The sequence below is a fragment of the Calliopsis andreniformis genome, chromosome 12 (genome assembly GCF_051401765.1).
Source record: "Calliopsis andreniformis isolate RMS-2024a chromosome 12, iyCalAndr_principal, whole genome shotgun sequence".
In the NCBI taxonomy this organism is placed as follows: domain Eukaryota; kingdom Metazoa; phylum Arthropoda; class Insecta; order Hymenoptera; family Andrenidae; genus Calliopsis; species Calliopsis andreniformis.
Window position 1 is genome coordinate 1137284 of NC_135073.1, and position 26590 is coordinate 1163873.

General features: G+C 32.5%; 1 protein-coding gene across 4 annotated transcripts; it reads right to left on the reverse strand.

The window, feature by feature from the left end:
• Ide (Insulin degrading metalloproteinase) lies at positions 1 to 26182 on the reverse strand. Of its 4 annotated transcripts, none has more exons than XM_076388977.1 (15): positions 26115 to 26182; positions 24255 to 24454; positions 23623 to 24123; positions 23318 to 23520; positions 22984 to 23232; positions 12249 to 12638; positions 12061 to 12170; positions 11828 to 11972; positions 11635 to 11745; positions 7650 to 7770; positions 7331 to 7537; positions 2275 to 2567; positions 1985 to 2194; positions 918 to 1167; positions 1 to 357 (listed from the first exon to the last, which is right to left on the reverse strand). In XM_076388977.1, the coding sequence occupies exons 1-14, from the start codon at positions 26180 to 26182 to the stop codon at positions 919 to 921; spliced, it is 3057 nt and encodes a 1018-aa protein (XP_076245092.1). In that variant the 3' UTR covers positions 1 to 357; position 918. The 4 variants fall into 4 exon arrangements, with proteins under 4 accessions (XP_076245092.1, XP_076245091.1, XP_076245093.1 ...); XM_076388976.1 differs by having other exon boundaries at positions 1 to 377; XM_076388978.1 differs by lacking the exon at positions 26115 to 26182 and adding an exon at positions 25870 to 26007 and having other exon boundaries at positions 1 to 377.
• Positions 26183 to 26590: the final 408 nt, after the last annotated feature.

Below are 26590 nucleotides of genomic sequence, written 5' to 3' on the forward strand. Positions count from 1 at the left end.
TTTCGAAGTGAAAATAATTATTTATTACACGAATACATCAAGAAAATAATTGTAACATATAGTTATACATTTAGAATTTCATGAAACGTTTTCGCCTAAAGCAGTGATACTCAAGAAGAGTGCCCGCGGGTGCCCTGGCAATGCCCGAATCGCATCTTAAATATGCAAGCGGCCTAGCCAAGGGGCTCTCCCACTCCTTGAGGAACGGTTTTAGAGTAGTTTCGATGACTCCCCTTCGACGTTTTTAAAACATTCTCCATGCAATCTTGCCTTGTAATATTACAGCAAGCTTGTAGCAATACTGCAAGGTTACTGCAAACTTGTGATATTCCAACAACGTACTTCCAATATCCGGTGCTGTGTGACACAAGGTATTTCTATATAAATAGCATAACAATGAATAACGTTAAGAAATAAAAGATTATTTAAGATAAATATTTAAATATAATTTCATAATTTTTCACAATTTTAAATGATCAACAGAATATATAATAATACGCAATGTTTACAAGTTTTTAAACAGTATATTTTATTTCATTTTGTTCAAGTTTTGCATCATGGGCATTCATGCTCGTTTATCTATTATTAATAAATAATATTCATATATTGCTAAGATGAACACATTAATTGATGCGTTATTGTTTCGAACTCTTTCATTTATTTTAATGTATATTATTAAATATAAAAATGTTTTATAATTTAATAATGCAGTTATTATTCCACATCATCTTTAATAACGTTATTTGTAAGTTTATTATGGTAGCCACTTTGTGGTTTCTATAGTAGTCAACATATTAAAATAAGTACGTAAAATACAGAAGTAGCGTATTTTGTAGTAGAACATAGAATTATTCATTTAGTATACATTACAATTTATAAATGCTTAACCAAAGTACAATTACAATTATCTTACATACTTTATAATTTAGAAGAATGAGCTCCCTTTCTTGGTATATCATTGAATGGTTTTAATAATGGATACAAAGACTGACTAAGCCTGAACGATATGATATCATCAATCTTCTTATGCTTAATTACGTTTTCTACATCGCATGACTCGATATTTTCGTCGACTTTAGCTGAATTCTTTTCTACTGATTCTCCATCTTTTACTGTAGAAACTATATGCACTGATAATTTGTGTTGTTTGTCACTTTCAATCATTTCCTATAAAAAATATACATGTTAATTTAATTTAATTGATCTTAAACGTCTATGTCATGTCGTTATTATGATCCGCAGTGAAAAATGCGTCTGTAGTGGATGCATGAAGAACGTATGAAGCTTAAATATTTTTTTCTTAACTCGGCCGTTTTGTGGGACAGTACTGTATATATCAGTTATATCAGGCTTCGGAATTAATTGCTCTTTTCGCCCGATTTTCGAAGGCGACGCCTCCTTTCTCCCTCGCACGTCACTTCTCTCCACAGCGGCCCTAGTGCTCGGAAGGTTTCAGGCGCGTGCCACAAGAATCGCGTGTCAGGGGATACCACTGACAAAACAAAAACGCATCAACAATAATACCTCATGGGTGATGTGGAAATCTATTGATATAAGTGTCGTCGCCCAAATGCGCCACGCACGATTTTTGTGGCACGCGCCTGAGCCCTTTCGAGTACTAGGGTCGCCGCGGAGAGAAGTGACGTGCGAGGGAGAAAGGAGGCGTCTCCTTCGAAAATCGGCCGAAAAGAGCAGTTAATTCCGAAGCCTGAGTTATATTACATGTTTCGTTTGCATACGTCGGTTTGTTTTGTTTGTTATACGTGACTTGTACTTACATGAGTTTGTTTATGTTTAGACCCGATGTAGACGAGCGCCTGTTTGATGTATATTTGTATTTATGTCTGTCTTTGTTGTTCTCAAGGGGAAAAACAAAGAATGAAAGTGTGGATGCAAGGAAAGGAGGGGGAGATGGAGATAAATGTGTTATATGTTAACAGGACATTTTAACGTTTGTTAAAATGATATACATAATTTTACATACCTTGTAAAATTCCAGTATTTGTAACTGTGTTATACTTCTTAAATATGCAACTTCAATATTCACTCGATCAAAATTATATTGCTGGGATGATATTTCACCCCAAAAAATAGCTGACAGAGTGGTCAACGTTTTAGGTTTTTCAAGGCGGCGTGCTGCTAATGATTCTTTATGTCTATTAAATTGTTCATCCGTCATACACGTTATGTGTTTCTGAAAGGAATTTATATTAATTTTGTACAAAAATTATGAAATCAAATTTGTTGTATGATGTTTCAAGTTGTATTACTAACCACCATAGAATCCAAAAATGCATTGATCCTTTTTTCAACGTATTCAGGATGCCTATCACTTTGAACTATTATTCTTATACCATGCGTACCACTTGTTTTGCGAATTCCACTAGATACAATGTATCCTAATTGTTCTTTAGTTCTTAAAGTACTAAAACATGGTTCTGAAATAATCTGTGCTAAAAGTTCTAATAACATATTTGATTCTGTTGATCGCAGGCCAGTTTGGTAATAGACATCTGTACATGAACTTTTATGTAATTTGTTTTCTACTTCAAATAAAAACTGACAACCTAAAAGATGAACAAAACAAAAATATTATTTTTCTTCTTGTAAAAATGAAAAATAAGTTAATGTTTTTAAATTCAGCATATTTGAAAGTGTATTTTGACAAGACTGTCCCTAGTGTCTGATAAAAATAACTCAAATGGTGAGTCATTCCCTAATGGAAAGAGGTATTCCATGACTGAACAAATGGATTATTAACTGTGAACTGATGATGAATGATGATTTATGATAATGGCTTTATGGAATCTAATAAACGAAAATGCAAATTATATAATTTGTTTTAAAAAATCACTTATAGTTTTTAAAACTTTTAAGTAATAACGAAAAATGAAAAATGTATTCTTACGAACGGTTGTGGATGTCAAGCAGACGAAGAAAAGTTGACGTATATCTTTGTTTAATTATTAAAATTATGTAAAATAGATATATTCTAATCATAGGCTATTTTATAGTGTCTAAAATATTGCACAAGACCACTAAATAGTAATAGCACATCCAATATTTTAGATAAATGTGAAAACTGTATCCCCACCCATTCCAAGAATTCGGTGGAAAGTAAGTGCTAATGCAATTCGGCCGAATTAATTTCTATGAAGCCTGTATTATTGCTTCTAACTGCAGAAGATTTAGAGTACTTTCCGCGAACACTTTCTTTCGTATAACTCTATAAACAGCTATACATTCGAGAAATGAAAGCATCAGAATACGGTAACAAGGATTTGTATGCATCAACAAGGATGGCACTTTCAACAATTTATTCTGTAATGTAAATGTAAAACAATACAATTATTAATAAAAAAGATAGTCAAGTGTACATATACTAGACGAATTTTTAAATTCAATTTTTCCGAAAACTAAGCGTCTTATAAGAAAATTTGATTCCCTATGTTCGCTTTACATATTTCTACAGATGATAGAATTACCTCCTTCCCGGTAGTACGTATCACGTTTCCTCCCACATCTTGTATCAGAGTTGGACATTATTCGAATTAACATTTCGAATAAATTTTTATTCATAGGATCTTCGAATAAGAATTACGAATAAAATGAAATTATGTGAAGATGACGGATAATTTCTTATTCAAATAAAAACTTATTCAAATAACTTCTCAATATAAATTATTAGACTATAACATCCATGTTATAGAATTTTTTCAGAATTTTCGCATTGTGTTAAATTGGGAAAATGGGCCAAAAACTGGTATTTTTAATTTTCCCCCTCGATTGAGATAAGGGGTTGAAAATTGGCAGAGAATGTTTTTTTTTTGATACTCTATCGAATGCCACATTCCTGACAAAAATCGGCTCAGGGGCACTTTTGACCTCTTTATCCTGCTAGACCCTTTGAAGAATGGAATAAGAAATGTCAAAATGAAAAACGAAAAGTAAGAAAATCATATAAAAGATGCTGTATGGGAAACATATCTGCAAAAAAAAGGAATTTTTTATGAAGTAGTGAAGAGAGAAAAGAGTGAAGAAAAGGGATATGGTGCTGGAAGAAGTTAAACAACCGAGGATAGAAGCAGAGGTATGGAAGTTTGTTAAAAAAAGGATAAAAAGGAATCAAGAGATTAGAAATAATATAGTGTTGTAAGAGTGGAAGAATCATTTTATGTCGATATTGGACGGATCAATTGAAAAATATATAGGAGAGCACGGAGAATGTATTGAAGAAGAAAACAATGTGGAAATAATAAGTAGTGAAAAAAATTGTAGAGCACGTGTGGGAATTGAAGAAGAAAACGGCATTTGAAGAGAATGGTATATCGTGTGAAGGGAGGATAGAATGTGATGGAAATATATAGAAGCGTTTCTATGAGTTAATTAAAGACGTATGGAACAGCAAGGGCTTCCTGAATTCATGAAAGAAAGCTACAATCGTCCCTATCTATAAAAAAAGGGGCCGAGATGGCTGAGAATTACAGGGGCATATCTCTATTAAACGCGGCATATAAAATTTATGCGAAAATTTAGAATAAGAGGCTAAGGAAGGAAATTGAGAAAATGGAGCTACTTCGTGATACAGATGCCTAGTTTAGAAAGAAAAGAGGTACAATCGCCAATGTCTATATCCGCATCATGTCGTGGAACGCGAACTGGAGAAAAAGGGAGGCAGAGTGACAATTTTCTTGATCGACTTGACAGTGGCCTTCGATAAAATTAATAAAAAGTTATTATGGAAAACAATGTTCGAATTAGGTATAAATAAATAAATTATAGAGAGGATAGAGAATTGTATCTTGAAACCAGCAATGTGATTAAAACTGAAGAAGTAGTCGTAGGAATGCACAATACAGAAACGATAAATTGGTTAGCCATTGTAAAAAGGAAAAGGAGAAAAATAAGAAAGCGAACTGGACCAATTTCGGAGAATGTGAATGGATGGGATGAATGCGTATAAGTTTACAATTGTAAACCAAGTTTATTTCATGGCGGAGAATGCTAAAATTGAATAAATTACATGAACATTGTGACGTGGCACCAGTGTACGTTACAGAGCCGAATCTTTCCTGGGGTAGAAGCGGCCTTTAGTGCGCATTATCAGGAATATAATACAAAACTAACATCTATTTCTACGTGCGAAAATCAAACGTCAACGGATATCCTGACGACAGCGATGAAGCCATTAGCAAGAGAGAGCTGGCTATCCAGCAACGAAGCTAACAAAGGATACCTCACGGCGGGTCTTCGGAATAATGAGCAGCTCAGGTGCCCGCCGCTACAGGATCACCCCGCCCGGGGAGTGAGGTGATGTTTTAAGGACAAGGAAGAAACTGTCTTTGCCCATCGAGTAGAATCACGAGAGGACGCCGACGGGAGGACTGCATCACGATTGCAGGGCACGCATCTATGTAGTCAAGAGAAGTCCTCAAAAAGGAGGCGTAAAGCCACAGTCACAGGTGCCGCATCGCTGACAGATAGCGGCGGAGGAAACCCGTAGGCTTAGAGATCTTGCGTCTCGGGATCACGACCGTGGGAGGAACCCCGAAGGGGACCATACAGTGGTTCCTACCAATCATCGATCGTTATTGATCTTCGTCGTGATGGATTGGCCGCGAAATCACGCCACAACGTGCGGGCCAATCAGGGTCGTGATACGGAAATGCTGCGTACCGAGATTCCGACAAACATGTAATAGAACAAAGGCAGAGAAATTAGAAAGTAGTGCGCGTTGCATAGTGATTAATTAGTGTTTCGCGCTTACGCGAGTTCTATTCAGTACAACTCAACGAGCGCTCTTTGGTTACCAAATCAATTATAGACGCTGCATTCTCTGTTTCTAGCGATCTGCTTATTTCGTTCTGGGTGACACACATGACCCAGGCGAAGCACATCGCGCGATAAACAGACGTGGTTTTTCATAGCAAGCCCGGAAAACCACACTTTTCGGCGATTACTATTCGGCGTAGGAGCATCAGGGATCACTCCTTGAATGATCACTGGTAGCGGGTGCACTCGTAAGATACATACTCGTGAGGCAAGTGTTACTCCTCCACCGTACCGCTCCACTCCCGTGTCCACAAAACCCCCGTGTGACGAATAGATGCACACTGGAGGAAATAGGCCGCCGTTAAAACCACCAGAACTAGCCCAGCTAGTAAACGTGGTTTTCCCGACTTACGAAGCACAGTTTTCACTGAACTTCATTCGAAGCAATCCGCTTAATAGGACAGAGCGCAAAAAAGAGGCCACCTCCTCTCTATACGCTCGATAGCCGACAAATTCTTCACTGCAAAGAACTGTTGATAATACAATCTAATAAACTACCTTGCGTTATTCGGCGAGGAATCGCGTCGCCCTCCCACAAGGCACGACTGGTTCGTTGCCTGGAAACGGGTCAAACGTATCTAGTGTGAGCTATTCGTACTTAGACGGCGCGGTTCTGCCGATTTTTGTTCTAGGCATCAGAGACGTTAGGATGGTCAACGGACCAGTCGCCACACCAGGCGGCCAAGGATAAGGACGTCAGCCCCCTTCAACCCGCCTGGTTCAATTTTTGAAATTAATTCTATAAACGTCTGTCCCTTTTGAGACAGACAAAAGGAATTCAAATCGTACAATTTCTTTTGGTCAACCCGCCTTCTCACCTAACCCGAACTTACGTTAGATCTCCTTGAGCGATCCTAACAACAGTATAAATGAATTCCTTATGTTTATCTGGTGAAAATGATACCAAATATGATATCCTATGATCCTAGGATCATCCTATCTGAATTCGTATATTTTACGAAAAGCAAGGTCGAGTTGAGTTGTAGCATAAAATCTCACAAAGGTCAATTCTCTTACCAAAATCTAATGATTGCTTATTTCAATCCCTGCCAGGGATAAATCACACATATTTACAAACATTACAATCTCTTTTCCAACTAACATTACTTCAATGACTAGTTCTTCAACTAATCGTTATTTATGAGCAGAGGACGCTAAAAACACCTTCGAATTTCTAAGTCAGTACTACAGTTCGACTGTGGACACGAAACCTCGTAAAATGCACTGTCTATATCAAACATAGACTATTTATAACAACTTTCAGTATTAAAAAACCTAAGTAAGTTTACACGAATACTTTTTTAAATATTTATCTTATGAATACTACCCTTTTCTTAGAAACATCTTATGTATGTTGCAATGTAAAAAGTACATAGAAGTTACATATGAGGATAGTGCTGACGGTATAAAAGTTTCTTTTAAGATATTTTGTATAAAATATACATCTTATGAAATTGTAATAACGTTAAGTTTAAAAATAAAGTTTAATTTTACTTACCATCTTCTAATCTAATTTCGCGGTATAATATTAATTGACTCGGCAAAAGTGGTATTATGTGAGGGTTTGCACTTGTTAATTTTGATTCGATTAATTTAGCTACTTCAATAGCTTCTGTCATTGTCATATTACCGTGTATTAAACATTCCATATGAATTTTGCTTAAAAATTGTGATATATACTGCTCGAGTCTTTCAACCGTTACATCTAAATGAAAATATTTATCTTAAAGGCAGTTGTAATATACATTTTTTAAAAATAATTTATAAAGTATTCAGAATACTTAAAATATTAGACTAATTACTGTGTACATACTTACAAGAAGTTGCTGCTAGCAATTCTTCCTTCGTCCAAATTTGCTCTGATAATAAAACAGTAAGATAATAAACTGTAAGCTTGTATGGCTGTTCTGCTGCGAAGTTTTTCACATTTCTAATATACTATAAGTAACAATGTAAAGATTAGTGATACATATAATATAATTAAAAAAAAAAAAGAAAGGAAAAAAATGTACTGAGTATGATTGACAAGTTGGCTGTTAGGATAGCATTAAACTCCACCTTTGTTGCCGCTACAGGTACTGATTCGGAAAATAACGAAAGTTCACGTGACCTGATTCTATGATTATGGCCGAGTAGGCTGACTTATTTCACTATAATCAATTAGGTAAGGATTTCTACCGTTTGCTAACTCACCAGCCATATACCTAGGGTAATCAGATTATCTGGAAACTCTCCAAGTGTAGACAGCATTTATTTTAAATGCTATTAGCATTGTAAATACTTCCAACACCTATTAGAGGGTTTCTAATTAAACTGATTATCCTGTAGTACTTGCTATCGTTACTTCCTTTATAGTTGTCGCAGCAAGTGAGAGAGACTGACGAATCGAAAAAGAAAATAAATGCTAGCGAGAAGTCAACAATTTTGATCAGTACAATCAGGACGTCAAACATCGAATGATGTGGTAACAGCGAATCTGATTTTGTCATATTTGCTCCTACTTGCTACGAGAAACAACAAAGAATGATGGATAGATTACTCAATTTCAACGGTAATCGAAGATGATTTTAAGCTATAATTACTTTCAGAAACAGCACTATACAAACTGTTTCTAAACATGCAGGACATTTTTGGTGGGTGAATTCATGACACAAAGACAATGAAAAAAGTTTGTGCGTACTTTGCTTGGAAGCGCTTACTTTTTTACTTATACGCTATTTCGTATTGTGTAAAATGTTGGCCCCAGTATGCGTAAAAAATAATAAAAATGTAGAACATTTTTGGAGGATAAGCTCCAGGCAGGAAGATAATGAAGAAGTTTATATGCATATATGTTCGGAAATATTTACTTTTTTTAGTTATATGGCATTTTATATTAAATAAAACGTAAGCCCAATACTTATCTGTATGATGTATTATCCCCATTAAGATCTTGCTAAACCCGGGGAGTAGGGATATCCTGGTTTTTTACACGAGTGGAACACTATCATTAATCTTGAAGAGATTCACACCATACTCAATACAAAATAATGTATAACTGAAAAACAATGCGTTTCAGGGCATTGGGCATATGAATTTTTTTCATTATCTTCATGTCTACAATCTACCCTTTAAAAATGTCGAGCATGTTTGGGGACACTTTGTAGATTTTATAATTGAAGTATAGAGTAGACCACTAATCACGGTTTACATTTAAAAACGTATCGTCTTCTATTATAATAAAGATGACGTATTTAATCATTTTTAAACTGACTGATTGACGTAGAAAAATCCCAGTCTCTCTGAACTAAAATAATTTTACTAGTAACATATGTAGAATTAGACCTTTTTTAAAACAAAATTAGCTTAAATGTGTACAAGATTTATTGTACATATTTAATATTTTCGATTGCTAAGATCTAGTTCTTCTTACATATTGAAACCCACAGACAACTCAGGGAACTCCATAAATAATTAGCAGACACTTACAATTAGTGCTCATGTAAGTAATTGACAAACGACAGAATCATGATCATATCAATTACATTTTACTGTATCAATAAATTCGGTAGAGTCTTGAGTCAAGTACTTGAGTAAAAAGTGTTCGTGAGACGGAGTCTCTTTTCCGCTACGAACAATCAGCCAATTTTGGGCATGTAAGAAACTATTTAAAAAACATTGTCCAGCAAAGAGGTGAAAATGACACTGATGAGGCATGTACTGTTCAGAGGTGGTAAACTTACACCTGAAGCGATACAGGTTCGGTCGGATCTCAGACCAAATGCTTAGGCCATCACATGGTACCATGTACCATGCTTGTCAGCTGGACTCTACTCGTACAGATGAGTGAGTAACGTTACTCGCCTCTACGCATAGGGTCCAGTTGGCAACCATGCATACTACAATCCCCTTTGCTCCTCATCCGTGTTTCCTGCGTAGAATCAAAAACCCCAGTAGAGTTTCCGGCCGAATATTTACAAATTGTCATTTACTTATGCTAAACTGTTACTTGATTATTGTTATTTTTTGACTCAATTTATTACTCTTGCTTAATTATTGCTAATTACGTAAAAAAACAGTCATCACTACCACTACTACCGCTATTACTACCTTTCTTTAAAAGTATCTTCACGCGAATGAGAATACTTTGGTTATTTGCTTGTCATACATGCACACATCATAATTCTCCCATTCGCGAGTAAATAACACTAAACCTGCTTACCCCTTACAATCCAAAAACAGAATCATCATTTTCTATTTCTGTCTTATTTCGATGTCTAGAGGTTTCGAAATTCTCTGCAGACAATAATGGATTACTCAGGTTCATGTTTTTGAACAATAAAGATCAAAATAATATCGTTAACAATGAATATCCGACAAACAAGCATAAGGTTCATTTTGCAAATATTTTTCAGCAGTATACTATGTATAATCTACGTGCCACATGACGAATTCAGGGGATTTTTCTCGACACCATAGGATCAGTAGATCGACACACAAAGCACATACTGTTTAAAGCTGAAGTGCTAAATTTGCATCCCGGACGGCACAGGGACAAGGGAAGTTCCTCGCTTGCAACAATTAACTTCGCGTTTCTTCAGCAGTTGTGACCGCTTCAAACGGAAGTCAATGTGAGATCAGACCTATCCACCGTAATTAATTAGACCCGCATATTTTCCAGATGCAAGTTAGCCAGCTCTGAACAGTACAAATAATGTTACATTCACCAGAACTGTGTACTGTAGTGGATGTTGCGTGTGTGATTACAATTCTGTGATATGTAGATGCACGTTGGATGTACAGTTAGTACTGGGTAGTACGTGCTGGGGTAATTGTTGAGAATAAACGTCGGTAATTTCGTTCAGAAAAATATCATATGTTTATGAATAATGTGTGTGAGGAGAATGGGGAAACAAAGAAAGGGAGACTTGAGAAATCCTTTGTTCTTACCAATTAGGGAGTTGCGTCGAGATCGCCGTCACAAACAGTAAAAGTAAAAGTAAAAGTAAAAGTAAAGTCAAAATTTGGATTGATCAGTTGTCACTGTTAAATTTTTTATGTGTATAAGTTTAATTTCTTCTTGTTTCGTATATTTCGTATATTTGTGTGAATATATATGTGTGCATATAAAGTCCAGAGAAGTGTTGTTTCATATCATTTCAAGCAACAACCCAGCTAAAATCTCAACTATCAAAAACATTCAAAAAACGGATAGCTTCGACGATTTCAATGATTTTGAAATATGTTATAGAAGAAAACTTAACTTTGAATTTCAAGACCGAAATCAATTTCTCGGTAATTTTCTTTTAAAAATCTCCACCGCCCTAGAGCTGTAGAATAATTCCGCTTTGATAGTCGTGATATATAATTTTGAAACATTCTATACATCACACTTTCATAAAGTTTTAATAATAAAACACAGAAATTGATATTTTCATTAAGATACGGTCTATTCCTATTTGTTTTAACAACCCTAATGTTTCTGGACCTCCAAGATGTGTTTTTTAAAAAATTCACACCATCTAAAAAAATTCTATATAACCAACTGAAAACCAATGAAAACAATAGTGTAATCAACAAATGAAAAAGCAAATATATTGTAACCAACAATCTAGAAACGTATTACTTATACAGATATGCCTGCACAGCTTTGTTCCAAATAGTTTCAAACATGATTTTCTAAGGATTAAACCAACACATTTGCAGTTACTATTAAACTTTTTAAGAAGTTTAAAAAATCTTTGAGTCATGATAAAAATTAACATTGGACAATGGTCTATTCTATACCTTGTTCATAACGTAATACAAAAATTAATAACATACACTTTCTTTGAAAATTTCAAATCTTTTTGAATCAATTTGAAAAGTAACCAGTTTATCCAGAGTTTTATTCAGTAAAACATGTTGTTTATTGTCATAACCGCTAATTCCTATCTGAAAAATAATGTTTAATCATAAATGAAACATGTAAACTTTACTATCAAGAATAAAATCTATCAATGGCATTTATACTTACTGTTATTCCATATACACTATTTCCAACTTCCCACCTAAGGCCAGCAAGGTTAGCAGCATATGTATATTCATTTAAAGCATCGCGAAACAATTGTACAAATATATAGTTTAAATTAGCATTGACGGGGTCCATATATGCCAGTGGACTATAAGTATAATGAATACACAGCATAAGTACTTACATTACATATATAGTATTTTACATTAAAATATGTAATACTTATTTTCTTTTACCTGACAAACTCTATAGACAAATTAACTTTAGGTACAAGGAACTCATCATCTTGTTTAAACCATAATCTTAATAATGGAGTATCTTCAATAATTGTTGGAAATTTAGTTATCTAATGGATATAATGAAAAATTCCAATTTATTTTTATGTATAAATGGTGGCCTTATATAACTCTAAATCTGTACTTACATTTTCTGCTGACTTTATATCAAATTTTTCTGGTATAAATTCATTTTTTTCTGGTAATTTAAGATCTGAGCTATAACCAGCATTGCACCACATATTTATTATATTTTCTGGTATTTTTTCTTTTTTATACTTAGTGCCATACCACTTTTCCGTTTCATTAGCTATATCTTCAAATAATTTTCCAATTACATTAATTCTTATATTATCTGGTATCAATTGACTTATCACCCAATTAATCAAATCTGGTTCCCACGACAAATACAGATTCTCTGCTATTAAGACGTCTTCCATTGGATAACATTGTACCTTTTGTACTAGATAAGACACATAATTGGAGGGTGAAGATTTTTCTTTGAATCGGAAATTCATATCCGCAATGTCTGCATATTCCTTTAATAATTTTAATAATGCATAGTATAATAACTTTTTGAGTAAATATATGCATCTATATAGAAAAATTATTTTAGCAATCTGATTTATAGATATATATTTGAGCAGAGTAAAATTAATAAGCTTCAACAATTACAAAAATATTAATGTCATTAAAAAATGATACTTTATATTTGATTGTATAACAATATACAATAACATGTAATAAATCATCATATATTGTATAAAACATAGTCAATATTATAGTAGATTTACGTCATATAAAACACAACAAAAATGGTGATTAAACATAATGAATAAAATTTATGAAGACTAACTCCCAGAAAAATAATAAACTGAAAATCTCGTACTTTAGTAACAGAAATATCTACATATTTATATGTAATTAAAAAGTCCACTTTTATTTTTTATTTTTTTACAAGGTTGTCTATTATATATTCGTGCATTTTGCATTTAAATTAAAAACGATAAACGTACATTAAAATTTAATTTTTCTTTAATTATGAATTAATATAAGCATTAGAAAGGTATACAAGATGTTACAAGCATAAATTGAAATCTTTCAAAGTGTGGTAGGGGAGTTCAAATAGAAGACAAAATATTCGACATAATGTCCGATTTACTTCCATTTTGCACTAATAATGCCTTAAAGTTAATAAGGCATTATAGACTTATACGTTAATTTTTACACATTAAAATTAATACGTAATATTACAAATGCACTAAAAAAGTCTTGACACTTACAATTAGTACCTAATAATATTAGTATTTATAAAGCTTCAAAAATTCCAGATTCGTTTCCTACAAACATCTTAGATTTTTAAAACTTTATAATAGTTAAATTATAGGAAAAATACAACAAAATGTATTGAAACTTTTCCGCTTTATCTCTACCCTTTAATGCATCTATAAGATTATAAAATACTCTGATTGTTGGTTAGGTCTTTCGAACTTTTTCCTAATTTGTACTTCTCGATTCAGCCCGCTGGTTCTTCCATTAGCTAACACGTTAGCTATACAGAATGTTGAAAGTTGGTGCCAAACTAGTACTCATCAAAATAAGTAAAAAAGTTTTAAAAATGGGTCCAAATATCATTAATTTCCGAGTTATTCATACACTCCCCTCGTCCAATCCACCTTTCATGAAACGTAGTGTCTGAATATTGTCTCATGCTTCTGGAATAGTTTCATACTTTTGGAAACACGCATCTCATAACTCCGAAACTAATAATATTTGGACCCATTCCACTATCTCGCGTTAATAGTTCGGAAAATCGCGAAAAAAATAAACAAAAGAAAACGCATCAACAATAGTACCTCCTGGGTGATGTGGAAATTTATTAATACAAGTGTCGCCCCAATGCGCCACGCGCGATTCCTGTGGCATGTGTCTGACAAGGGAAGTTTGGGAAGTGGTAATCGCCGATTTTAATGAAACTTTGTACAATTATTCTATGGTCCTACCTAAGAATTTTGCCGTACAAAGTAGCTGCCCATACGCACTTTTAAAGGAGAAACTACCTCTTTAGTCCAAATCGCCCGTTTCCTTTCGGTGCTTATAGCTCGCAAAGTATAAGCACTATAAAAAAATGTTTCATACAAAAGTTTTACTGTTTTTCAAGACCTATAAAATGGCTTTAAAAAAATTTAAAAAAAACGAATTGTTTATAAAAATTCAATTCCCCCCTTCCCTTTTTCTGACAAAAAATATTTTTATTTCAGATAAATAAAGAGCTTTTTGTTGTGAATTCAGCATTGTATAGCAATATACAATTATTCCATTTCTTGTATACAAAAACGCTGCATCATTTCTGCGTAGTGTAATATTCGCCGTTATTGGTACGGCAAATTGAAGTAAATATTCAATTATTACATTTTTTATTCTGATTTTCGGGTGTTGTTCGTTATCGTTGTTCGTTACAATGCCCCGACAATAATAACAAACCTTATTTTCTGACCTTTGAATTTATTACGGCAGTCCGAAACAATTAAATGGTGAATTCGATAAGAAATTTCTTCTGTTTTTAACATTTTGATATGTTTCAAGCGTGATGTTATTTTTACAAAGCTTGAGTAGGCACTGAAGTATTTGTTTAGAGCTTCTGCACGTAAGCGCTACAAAAGCATGTGTAAATTTAGGAGCAAATGTAAATGTTATTTTCAATTATGTACTAAATAATGTGTGTACTATAAAGATATATAATAAATAAAAGTGATGTACGTAACAATATTATTAGTTAGATAGAGATAATTATAGTTAGATAGCAATAACGCACCCAATTTTTCTGATTTCTCTTGATATCTGATTATTGAGTATATGACATCCAAGAATGCAGGAATTTGGTAAACACTTCCAACGCACAGCTATTTTCTCCAAATGCATAAACAACCATGGTATACAGGGTGTAACAAAAATGTCGCAGTTCCTTAAAAGGGGTGATTTAGGGGGTGATTTGAAACAACTTTTTCCTTAGCGAAAATGTAAGATGAGGCTTCGTTAACGAGTTATTAACGAAAAACACCGGCCAATGAGAGCGCGAGTTTGCCGCCCGAGCGACCGCGGTAGCGTTGGGTACGCGCGCTAGATGCTACAGTTGTACTCCGAACAAGAAAGTCGTCATACATCGAAGAAAATAGCATTAGTGTTGAGAGTTAATTATTTTTAAGTTAATCTTAAGTTCATATTGCGCGCCGAAAGGTTCGACCGAAGTCGGGCGTAACGAAAAAAAAAAAGAACCCTGACTTCCGTTCTTGGGTAAGCGTTCGAAGGATGCAAGCCGCATGTGCGCGCAAAACGTGTCGGTGGCAAGAAAGACGTGCAAAGAGCGTAAAAATTAAACATGTTATGTTCGCAAGATTTATGTGTAGTAAAAAGGCGCCTTTTCGTTTAATCATTCTGCCGCCGTCAAATAAAGCCTAAAAGACAAAAGCTATTGACTACGTTCGTTGTCCTCGCTATCTCAAAAATAAGTCGCAACAATTAGTATGAAAACTGAAAGCGACATAATAAATAACACCGAGTCCTTTTTTTGTTTATCACTTGAAGTGAATAATTACTTAAAATCGAGGAAAACTACGTGCAACGTAAAAATACGAATATGTAAATCTCTTATTCGCATAACGTATAAACGAAAAAGCAATACAACGAAAAATAAAGGAAGAAGAGAACAAACTTCACCTGTAGTTTGTAAACCTGTGTCACTGGGTGACTGTACCGATCCTGGTCATCGACTGTCGAAATGGTTTATGCTAGGGCACGCGTTTAGGTAATTTATGGCTTTATTGCTTTGGTTTCGAAGGAGACATGATCTCGGAGTGTCCGAACAAAGAAGGTCTGAGGTGCTTAAACTACGTGGGGGGTACAAGGAGCTTCTTTGGAAAAATTCTACCCTGCCATAAACCATTCCAGAGGTCGATGACCAGTATCGGTACAGTGACCCAGTGACACAGATTTACAAACTACAGATGAATTGCATTTAATTCATTAATGATTATTATTTTTTAAATCTAACGCAGACTACTTTCAACGTTTCTATCTTCAACGTTAATTCTCCAATTCTCCGTTCATTTCTTTTGTTGCATTGCTTTTTCGTTTATACGTTATGCAAATATTTTCACACTAATGTTATTTCCTTCGACGCATGTCGACTTTCTTGTTCGGAGTACAACCGTAGCGCCCAGCGCGTACCCAACGCTACCGCAGTCGCTCGAACGGCAAACTCGCGCTCTCATTGGCCGGTGTTTTTCATTAATAACTCGTTAACGAAGCCTCATCTTACATTTTCGCTAAGGAAAAAGTTGTTTCAAATCACCCCCTGAATCACCCCTTTTAAGGAACTGCGACATTTTTGTTACACCCTGTATAGGACGGCATCAGTAGCAGCGGATTCATTCGCATACATTCGTCTCTACACGTAACTCTCGTGCTCGTTTGTAAAATAATTCTTCCGATTGTAATATTCTCGCGTTGTCGATAATATTTTTTTTTAAAAACTCGATTCCTGGAACCTCATTGTCAGTCGTGACAAATACAATATCGTAAGCAGTAGCTCGTCTTGTTTTTCTGACCTCTGTGTGCTGCTGATAGTTGTATTATATATAAGTATGCAAACAGCAAGCAAACGTATAACTAGTTAATGAGTTTAACTTCATAATATTGTGGGCGACGTTGAAACGAATTCAAATAACCTTAAAAGAAAATATCGCCATAAATCGGTTGCCAGAATATTTGAAATAATTAGACAATACATAATAGCAATGCCTTGCATTTTGAGGTAAACAAATGAACGTAAACATTGCTTCAGAACCTGGCTCACAAAAAAAAAGAAAAAACAAATTTATTTGGAGCCAAATTGAAAACACAAATGTTAAAAATGTATATGTAATTAATTAGTAATTAAATTAAATTTTCGAACTGCATCCCATCTTTTGTAATGCAAAGTTCTGCTCTTTGTAACGAAGTCTTATGTGTAGCTTCCATTAGAGAACTTCTTTTTACATTTCTACACGCGTTAATTATGGGTTCTTTAAGATTTTCAATACTATCCACAGGTCTTTCATACACAATAAATATCTCCAAAGATAAAAATTTAAAGGGGTTATATCAGTCGAGCGAGCTGGCCATCGACTTGGACCATATGTTCTGATCCATCGATCTCCAAAAACTATAGTCAAATAGGTTTTTAGTATTATGAGCTTCATGCTTCCGTTCAACATTATGAGCTGAACAGCCATCCTGTTGGAAATATATATCTTCGTTGATGTTTTCTGGAATTTCTTGTAACAATGTAGGAAGTTCATGTCTCGAAAAATTTAAGATCTGCGACACAAACGGACAACACCTGAACAAATGAGCATTCACAATGCTTACATTCATTTGTTTATCTCAAAATGCGAGACGTTGCTATTAGGTATTGTCGAATTATTTCAAATATTCTGGCAACCAATTTATGGCGATATTTTCTTTCAAGGTTATCTGAAAGTCATCGTATAGCAGATCGTTGAATTCATTTCGACGTCACTTACAATATTACAAAATTAAAGATATTCAATTTCATTTAAAGATATGACGGCAACCTTGATTTGTTGGTAAAAATCAATTTTTTTTTAAATTTAAAAAACTGAATTTTTTGTTGCTTAAATACTGGGTAATTATTTAGAATAAGGACCTCCTCACCGATTTCTTTGAAACTTTTTTATATCATGTATCTTGATACGTGGATTAATTTTTCTAAATGAAATAATTGTCGCTCTCTTCTCGTTTTCGAGAAAAAAATTTTTATATGCTTGAAAATTATAGTGGCAGGCCGAGGGTAGGTAGCAAAAAGGGGATTTGAGCTGGGTTATAGCTAGGGGCCAGTAAAAGATATGTTTCGAGTTGGTTAGAGCTAGGACCAGGAAAAGAGATATTTCGAGTTTCGAGAATCATTCTCGCGCGACAGAATTCGAATTTTTTCGTGGCCCTAGTTCTAACTCAACTCAAAGTATCTCTTTTACCGGTCCTAGCTCTAACCAACTCGAAATATCTCTTTTCCTGGCTCTTAGCTCTAACCAACTCGAAACATCTCTTTCACTGGCCCTAGCTCTAACCCAACTCAAACCCCCTTTTTGCTACCTATCCTCGGCCTGCCATCATAATTTTCAAAATTTTTTGAATGTATCAAGATACATGATATAATGTATCAAGATACATGATATAAAAAAGTTTCAAAGAAATCGGTGAGGAGGCCCTTATTCTAAATATGTAATTACTAAATACTGATTAACTTTGATAAGAAACACTTTTCTGTCAGACAATCCGAAGGGGCTGAAAAATCGTGGGGACTAATTTATGCCGCACCCTGTAGAGGAAGTAACTCGAATGATCTTAATCTTGACAAATGTCGTCAAGAACATTCTCCTGCGCAACCTCCACAAGGTTTTACAAGAGAACAACCCGAAGTAATAATTTCCAAGTTTGATAAACTTCGACAGGTTTGTAGAGTAGTTAAAAATATTCAACATGTCTTTCTTTATATATCGGCTCAATTCACGTTAAGGAGGTCAAACCCGCCCTCAAAATTGTGGCCGAAATCATACTTCGTATAATGTCTCGGAAGCCATTAGATGTTGAAAAAACATTAAATTAGTTGATTATGTACTTTTAAACGTCAAATCCATTGATGTAAACGGTTTTTAAAAATATTCTGGAAAATGATATATTTTTTATCATCTTAAGGATAAAAATGTTAATCCACTTTTTCAAAAATTTATATGAGGCTAGTATTAGGCCAAATCACAAAACACGAATATTTTGGAACTTCGAATTTTTAAATTATAAAGAATGTAATTGTGTTCATAGTTTATCCATGTTTCATGTAGAACTAACCTGGTACGAATAATTTCAAGGATATCTTTTTAACAAATAGATGTTTCCAAAAACTGTTTACCAGATTGATTCTACATTCAAAAATACATACTTGATCAATTTAAAGTTTGTTTTTACACCTAATTACTTCAGAGATATAAGAGAAATATGACAACGATTCCACCCGTAGAAACATTCACAGTTTAACCTTGTTCTTTGATCATATTTCAATACTGTTTTTGATCATATTTCAATACTAATTTCAATTTAACTATATTAAAAAATATAACCTACATTGATTGCATGATTTATTGCATGTAATATTGCTAAAATAATTTATAATAGATGAGAAATATTTCCGAAATATTCTCTGCACATTTTGATAAAATTTTACAGATTTGTAGAGTAACGATACATAAGTAATCTATAGCAATTAGCACTAAATGGGTGGAATACCTCTTTAAGATCCATGACGATGCCCCATTTATTTAAAAGGCCGGAATATTTTTAAGCACAGTAGAACTTTAAAGGGGATAGCACACTGTACAAACAAGTAATAGGCCAGCATTTTAGACAATAGAAAGTAGCATGTAATTGGAAAACTACTAAGCGTTTTCGGTCGTATGCGTACTTAAACTTTTTTCATTGTCTTTTGTATTTGCAATCTATCCTCCGAAAGTGTTTAATGTTTTTACTCTTTTTTTAGGAATTATGGGCTAGTGCTTTACACGCCGTAACAAATAACGTATAATTAAAAAATTTAATGTTTCAGGATGTATCGTACCCTCGCTTCAAAAGTTACACATCTCAAAAAAGAACGTTTACGAAAATATGCCTTATATGTTATATGTAAACGTTTTCTGAATTGTGTCACTTTTGAAGCAAAGGTACGATAAAAAAAATATGGAATAAAATTTTGATATCATGCTTCCTTTTCGAGGAAATTAAATTTGAATTTTGGTCGAGTACCACCCTATAAAAGTACAGTTTTGGGTACCAGAAGGGTACACGGGATAAGAGGAAAATTCGCGATCTGTTTTCTACTGTAAGTTAGGAACAGTCCCTTCTTTCCATTTACCCCTTAAATGCCCTTAAATGCCTCGACTTCAATTAAAAATCAATTTTCTCGAAACCGAAGCACAATATTAAAAAGATTTATTCTACATTCTTCACTTAGTTTTTCATATAGAATCATCTGCTCTCCGTTTGTCATTCAACTTCTTATAAAAACAAAACTATTGTTGATAAAACCTCCTCTATACACATTAAGCATATCAGAACGGGAAATTTTGTGTAAATTTTACGTTGACATTTTCGTATAATCAATGTCTGTAACGAGTAAATTCGATGTTTGTATCCTGTCTAGACTATATCTATTACAAATTCAATTAAAAATTTTAGCAATAAAATTACATTGTTCTTGAAATTGAGCAACTTTGGGGATGTTTTAAAAGTGATTTACACTTTTTTTTACTAACTTCTTGCTTTTAACACATATAAAGTCTGAAAAGTATAAGTATAAATTCATTACATTCGCAAAATTTACAGAGTGTAATAAATTGTACTATTTGTATAGTTTTTACAATAAATGTCATCCACATCTGTATGCAGTAATAAATGTATGTCAGAAAGAGGAACAAAAATAATCTATAACGAGAAGATGCAACAAATACTTAAAATATTGTTAGAAGATAAAAGTAGAAACTTTATGGAAATCGACACAGTTATTTTTACATTTAGAGATTTACGTTTTACGCGCTTTATTATATTACTACTCCAACGATTACTAGTTCCGAAAGTTAAATATAACTGATTTTTTAAACATAAATACCTCAAAAACAAACACAAAGTACTTTAATTGATTACTCTAGGATAAATGCCTAACCCAGACTTAATTATTTGTGAATATGTTAAAATATTTTGTTAGTTTTCTAGATTTCAAAATCGTAACAGACTTATTTTCTGGGTTGTATATATTTTTATATATTTAAAGTTCACTACTTTCCTTTAATATGACGAAAAAATAAAGATATTTTTCAATAGTGGAGTATATAATACAATTGATAGATGGATCATATAATTAATGGATGATATCTCAGTACGAGTTCAAAATAGAAGTAGCTCAATTTCTTGTAACGGAAATATTGATAGTTCTGAAAAGTAAATTTTTTGCGACACATACTCCATCTTTTTCTAACTCCATTTACATGTACAGTGTATCAGAAAATGTGGGACATTTTTGCAAAGTAGGTTCTATATACGTAGATTCCGCGTGCCTGGAAACGCACAGTTTTATAGTAACATATTATTTTGTATGACGTAAAACGCTGGCCTGTTTCTTGCCTGCACTGTGTGTGCTATTTTCTCTATCATCCTCCTAGTAGGCCCAGAGATATCTCGGCCTTTTGAATGAGTGACACACAGTCATGGACTCAAACAAAGTACCACACTGTACAAAATATGAAATAGCTTATAACTAAAAAATTAACGAGGGAACATTCTGAAATGTAAATGTCCAATTTTAATGAAACTTGGCATGTTTGTAGATTAGCCAAAAATATTAAACACGTATTTTTTGTATCTGACGATATCCATGTTAAAGGAGTGAAAACTACCCCAAAGTTAGAAGTGGAAAACATATTTGGCTTAATATCTCGAAAACTATTGCGTTTGGCGAAATAATGTAAACGGGGCAATTGCATATCTTTCAACGACGAATATACTTATATTTCTTGCATAGTTTCTGAAAATATCAATTTGCTTCAAAATATATTAAGAAGTAGCATATTTTTGTTGTTTTTCGTAACTAAACGTTGACCAATCTTTTTACAAATTTGTATGTGAATACTATGAACCAAAACACAAAATACGGATAAAATAGTTTTGAATTTTTGTATTATAAACAAAATAATAACAATCCTAATTAGATTACATTTTGTGCGAAATTGAGCCCTGAAATAACTCGCAACGTCTTGCACTCGATGCAAACAGTTTTCTGGGTTCAGTGTCGGTGACTTTCGCATAGATGAAAATATAGTAGGGGAAGATGGTTTATAAATCATTTCTCGTAAATAATTATTTACATATTATCATATTTTCATCTAGGCGATATTGAATTCTACAAACTATTTACAACGAGTGCAAGACAATGCGAAGATTCACTAATGGTGCTATTATTTATACGTTTAGTGAACGATAAACAATATATATTACAATATAACGATAAAAGCATTATGCAGATGTATGTTTTTCATAAAGCCACTTATTTCAGGACACAATTTCGCACAAAATGTAATCTAATTAGGATTGTTATTACTTTTTTTATACTATAAAAATTCAAAACTATTTTATCCGTATTTTATGTTTTGGTTCATAGTATTCACATACAAATTTGTAAAAAGATTGATCAACATTTAATTACGAAAAACAACAAAAATATACTATTTCTTAATATATTTTTAAGCAAATTGATATTTTCAAAAACTATACAAAAATATAGGTGTATATGTCATTGAAAGATATGCAATCGGCCCATTTACATTATTTCGCTAAATGCAGTAGTTTTCGAGATATTAAGCCAAATATGTTTTCCACTCCCAACTTTGAGGTAATTTTCACCCCTTTAACATGGATATCGGCAGATACAAAAAAAATACGTGTCTAATATTTTTGTCTAATCTACAAACATGCCAAGTTTCATTAAAATTGGACATTTACACTTCGAGATGTTTCCTTGTAAGTATTTCGAACGTATGTTTACATGAACTTTTTCATTGCTTTGTCTACAATCTGCCTTTCAAAACTGTTTCACATTTTCTGATACACGCTTATAAGATATCTTATTTGTGTAAGTTTAAATAATATTTTCATTCATTAGGCTTATATTCCAGTAACTAAAAAGAATATGTTCCTTACTTTAACTTTTTTACTGTGTACTCTACAAATCTACAAAATTTCATAAAAATTGTTATATTTATAGTAGAAAATAATTATACGTACGTTGTAAATCCATTCAACTGGTCCATGCTTTTTTAACATATTAATGTACTGGAAAATTAGGAGAACAATATCATCAACATGCTGAATACCTTCTTCTGTCAAATCTACAATAACATTAAAGAAACTGAAACCTCTCGCTCCTGATTGGTTGCCTGATACAAGTGAATTACACCATCCTTTTGCTTTCAAAGCAGACAATAATGATCCTTTCCCTTCGTGTCCTAATAAATATGACACATAATATGCGGGCTGGAAAAAATAAACAAACGATAAGTATATTTCCTAAATAATCAAGTATAACAATGATACATCGATAGGTGAAAATAAGTATTACCGAGGATTTATAGAATGCTTGCAAATCTGGTAGGGGAAATACTATATTCAAACTCCTTATGTCTTTTATGGGAACAACATACCACTTTGTTTTAAAGTGTTCTTCTTTAAAAGGATGATACGGCCAAATAGGTAAATCAACATCTTTGTTTTTTACTTGAGAAAATAATTCTACTACAATTTTCTCCAGTTCATCTAAACTTTCTATATGTAGAATATTATTGTATGAAACAATTTTCTATGTACAATAAATATTGTTTATAATTATACTCAATTTTAATATAACAGATCAAATATTTTACCCACCCTTTCCAAGGACACACAATGACATAAGATTGGAAGAATAAAAAGTTTCATAAAATTTAATTAATTCTTCTCGTACATTTATTCCTTTCTGTTTTGGTATTATTTCTAGTGTTTCTCTATTTCCTGTACCAAATTTTGAAAAAGGATGTTTAGGATCTGCAGATGATTTTTCTAGCTGATCCAACCGCCATGTATCAATTACTGTATTTTTTTCATGTTCCAAATGAATAGCATTTAATTCTAGTTCAGTTAAAGCCTCCGTAAATAATGGTGCGATAAAAAATTGTGCAAACCGATCTAATGCACCCTCCAACTTTTCTGGATGTACATCAAAAAAATAAGTAGTATGATCGACATGTGTTACTGCATTAAAGCTACCACTATTTTGTGATAAATACATATTATATTCATTTTCTTGAGGATATTTTTGTGTTCCTAGGAATAGCATGTGCTCACAGAAATGTGCTAAACCTGGTAAATCATCTGGATCGTTTAAAAAACCTATAAATAATATCATATGTTAATACAATAAATTGAAAGATTTAAAAGACAAAAAACTTTTAAATAATATTGTAAAGTATTTGTAATATAGTAAAATAATGAAATTTTATAAATATGCTGATTGATTTTACCAACGTTGACATCTAAAGATGCTGCACTTTTATCAGTTTCTGGGTCACTAATCAGTAAAACTTTCATTTTATTAGAAAGCAATAAACCTCTATAGAATTGTTTATCATTTGAAGATTTAACAATATCATTGTATTGCTTTTCAATGTAACTATGTACAGGCATATTGGTTATAGATACTTTTATGTCAGAACATTTACATCTGAAAAATAATAATTATAACAAACAATAAATTTATGTTTTTAAAATAATTCCATGTAACTTATAGCTAAATTATGTGACATATAATGAATACCATCTTCCAACTGATGTACGATATAAATATGATGTTGCATGAAAGGTAACACAGAATAACAGTTACATATAATACATATTAGGGTCAATGAGACTAGTCAGCAAAGAAAAACAAAATTTTCATGTAATTATTAAATGACATTTAAGTGATATATTCAGGGACGAATCAGGGAAAATACTAAAATAAACAGTCAAATTTTCATGAGCCAATTCAGTCTATGTTTGTCTTTCTATCTCTGCTGTGTGCTTTCATTCCAACTTGTTCAAATTTTGATTACAAATGGGAAAGTATTAGATCTTCACCTTTTAAAAAACGTGTTAAATATTAATTTCCTGATACTCATACAGGGATCTAGAAAGTCTAAATTTAGTCCAGCTCTGCCACGTTAAGCCTATGCATTTGTTTACATCTGTTGATTTGTCTCGTTGACCCAACTATAGAAGTGTTTGTTTCATTTAATACATAATTAAATCATTTGCTCTATCTATAATAATGAATTAAACTTATGATATAAATTATTTTTTAGGTAATGAAATTTGCTATGATACTGAATTCGATGAATAAAGATATGAAAAAATATTTGTCAAAGATATTAAAATTATGTAATTAATACTTCTGGTATATCCAGTTTATGAAATATTACAATGTTATGTATTATTTTAACTCATTTGCCATATGTAGAACAATAATCACGTAATTACAAGTATGTAATATGTGTGATATGAGGAAATAAAATTTGATTTACAAACATAGCACACAATATAGTATTCGATATCAGTGTCTACATATTTAGCTTATCCACTTTTATCATAACCAATACAATACTATGAAGAATGAAAAACTATTTAATTTCTATTTAGAATATTCCAGAATAAAAGAGTTTACATAATACATTACTGCAATAAAACAACAAGAATAAAATGATTTTGAATCTTTTCTTCACAGTAGTAATATTTGTATATACTATTTTATCATTTTGGAGCATGGATGCCATTATAAATACTAACCATACACATACACATACACATCAAACAACATTATGAAATAATAGACTTTTAAATTAAGTATAAAATATTAATTTTACTTAGTTTTCACCCGTTTTTCCTTTGTAATCTATACCTAAATTAATCAAAAAGATGTTTCTTCAAGTGAAAAAGTAATATGTACAGTTTTAGTTACATCTTTTAAATGGTCAATATAATAGTTTTAAATATGGTTTAAATCTAGAATGTTTAATAGTGCAGGGGATATTATTTAAAGTGTATAAATATCATGTTAGGTTAGATTCGACATGAAATAACGAACGATGACCAATCCTGTACCTATGTATTTCACAAAATTTGTTGTTTCGTATTGTGAAGTATTATTGATCTTTAGAATATCTTTATGCGTCAGTAACTAAACCAATTATAATATTAATTGCAATATAAACCAGAAATTTACTACGAATTGTCACCGATTCATCCTATCTACTATTACACAAAGAATAGATTTCGATTTCATTGATATAGGTCATAATCAAATTTTATATACCATGTACATTGTGATTTATCTATAAAACGCATACCTGTACAATAATAAAGATTGAGTAGGTATGTAAAAAACACGAAATTTTAACATACGTGCGAAAACCATACTTGTCAAAAGTGGTTATAAATTATTCACAAACAATTACAATTTATCGTGTTATATTGTCATTTTAATATATTAAGTTGAAGTAAGTTATAATTTACAGTAGACTGATTCATTGAATAGACATTCGTAGCTAGATTTAATTTCTTAACGATAAAATTCATGAATTTATAAATAATGTTAATAGTTTTATATTTATACTGTATTCACAATTAAAATTATATTATAAGCAAGAAATAATTTTTAAATATAAAACATTGAATATGAATATTATTCGTATAGGGTACAGTCCGAAATTATCTAACAGCGTTGAAAATGCTGCAAATGCGTTCCGAATTTCAATGTAGTATGCAGATTTTACTGAACTATCACTATTTTGGTACTATCTTTTCACTAGAGGTGGTGTGATTA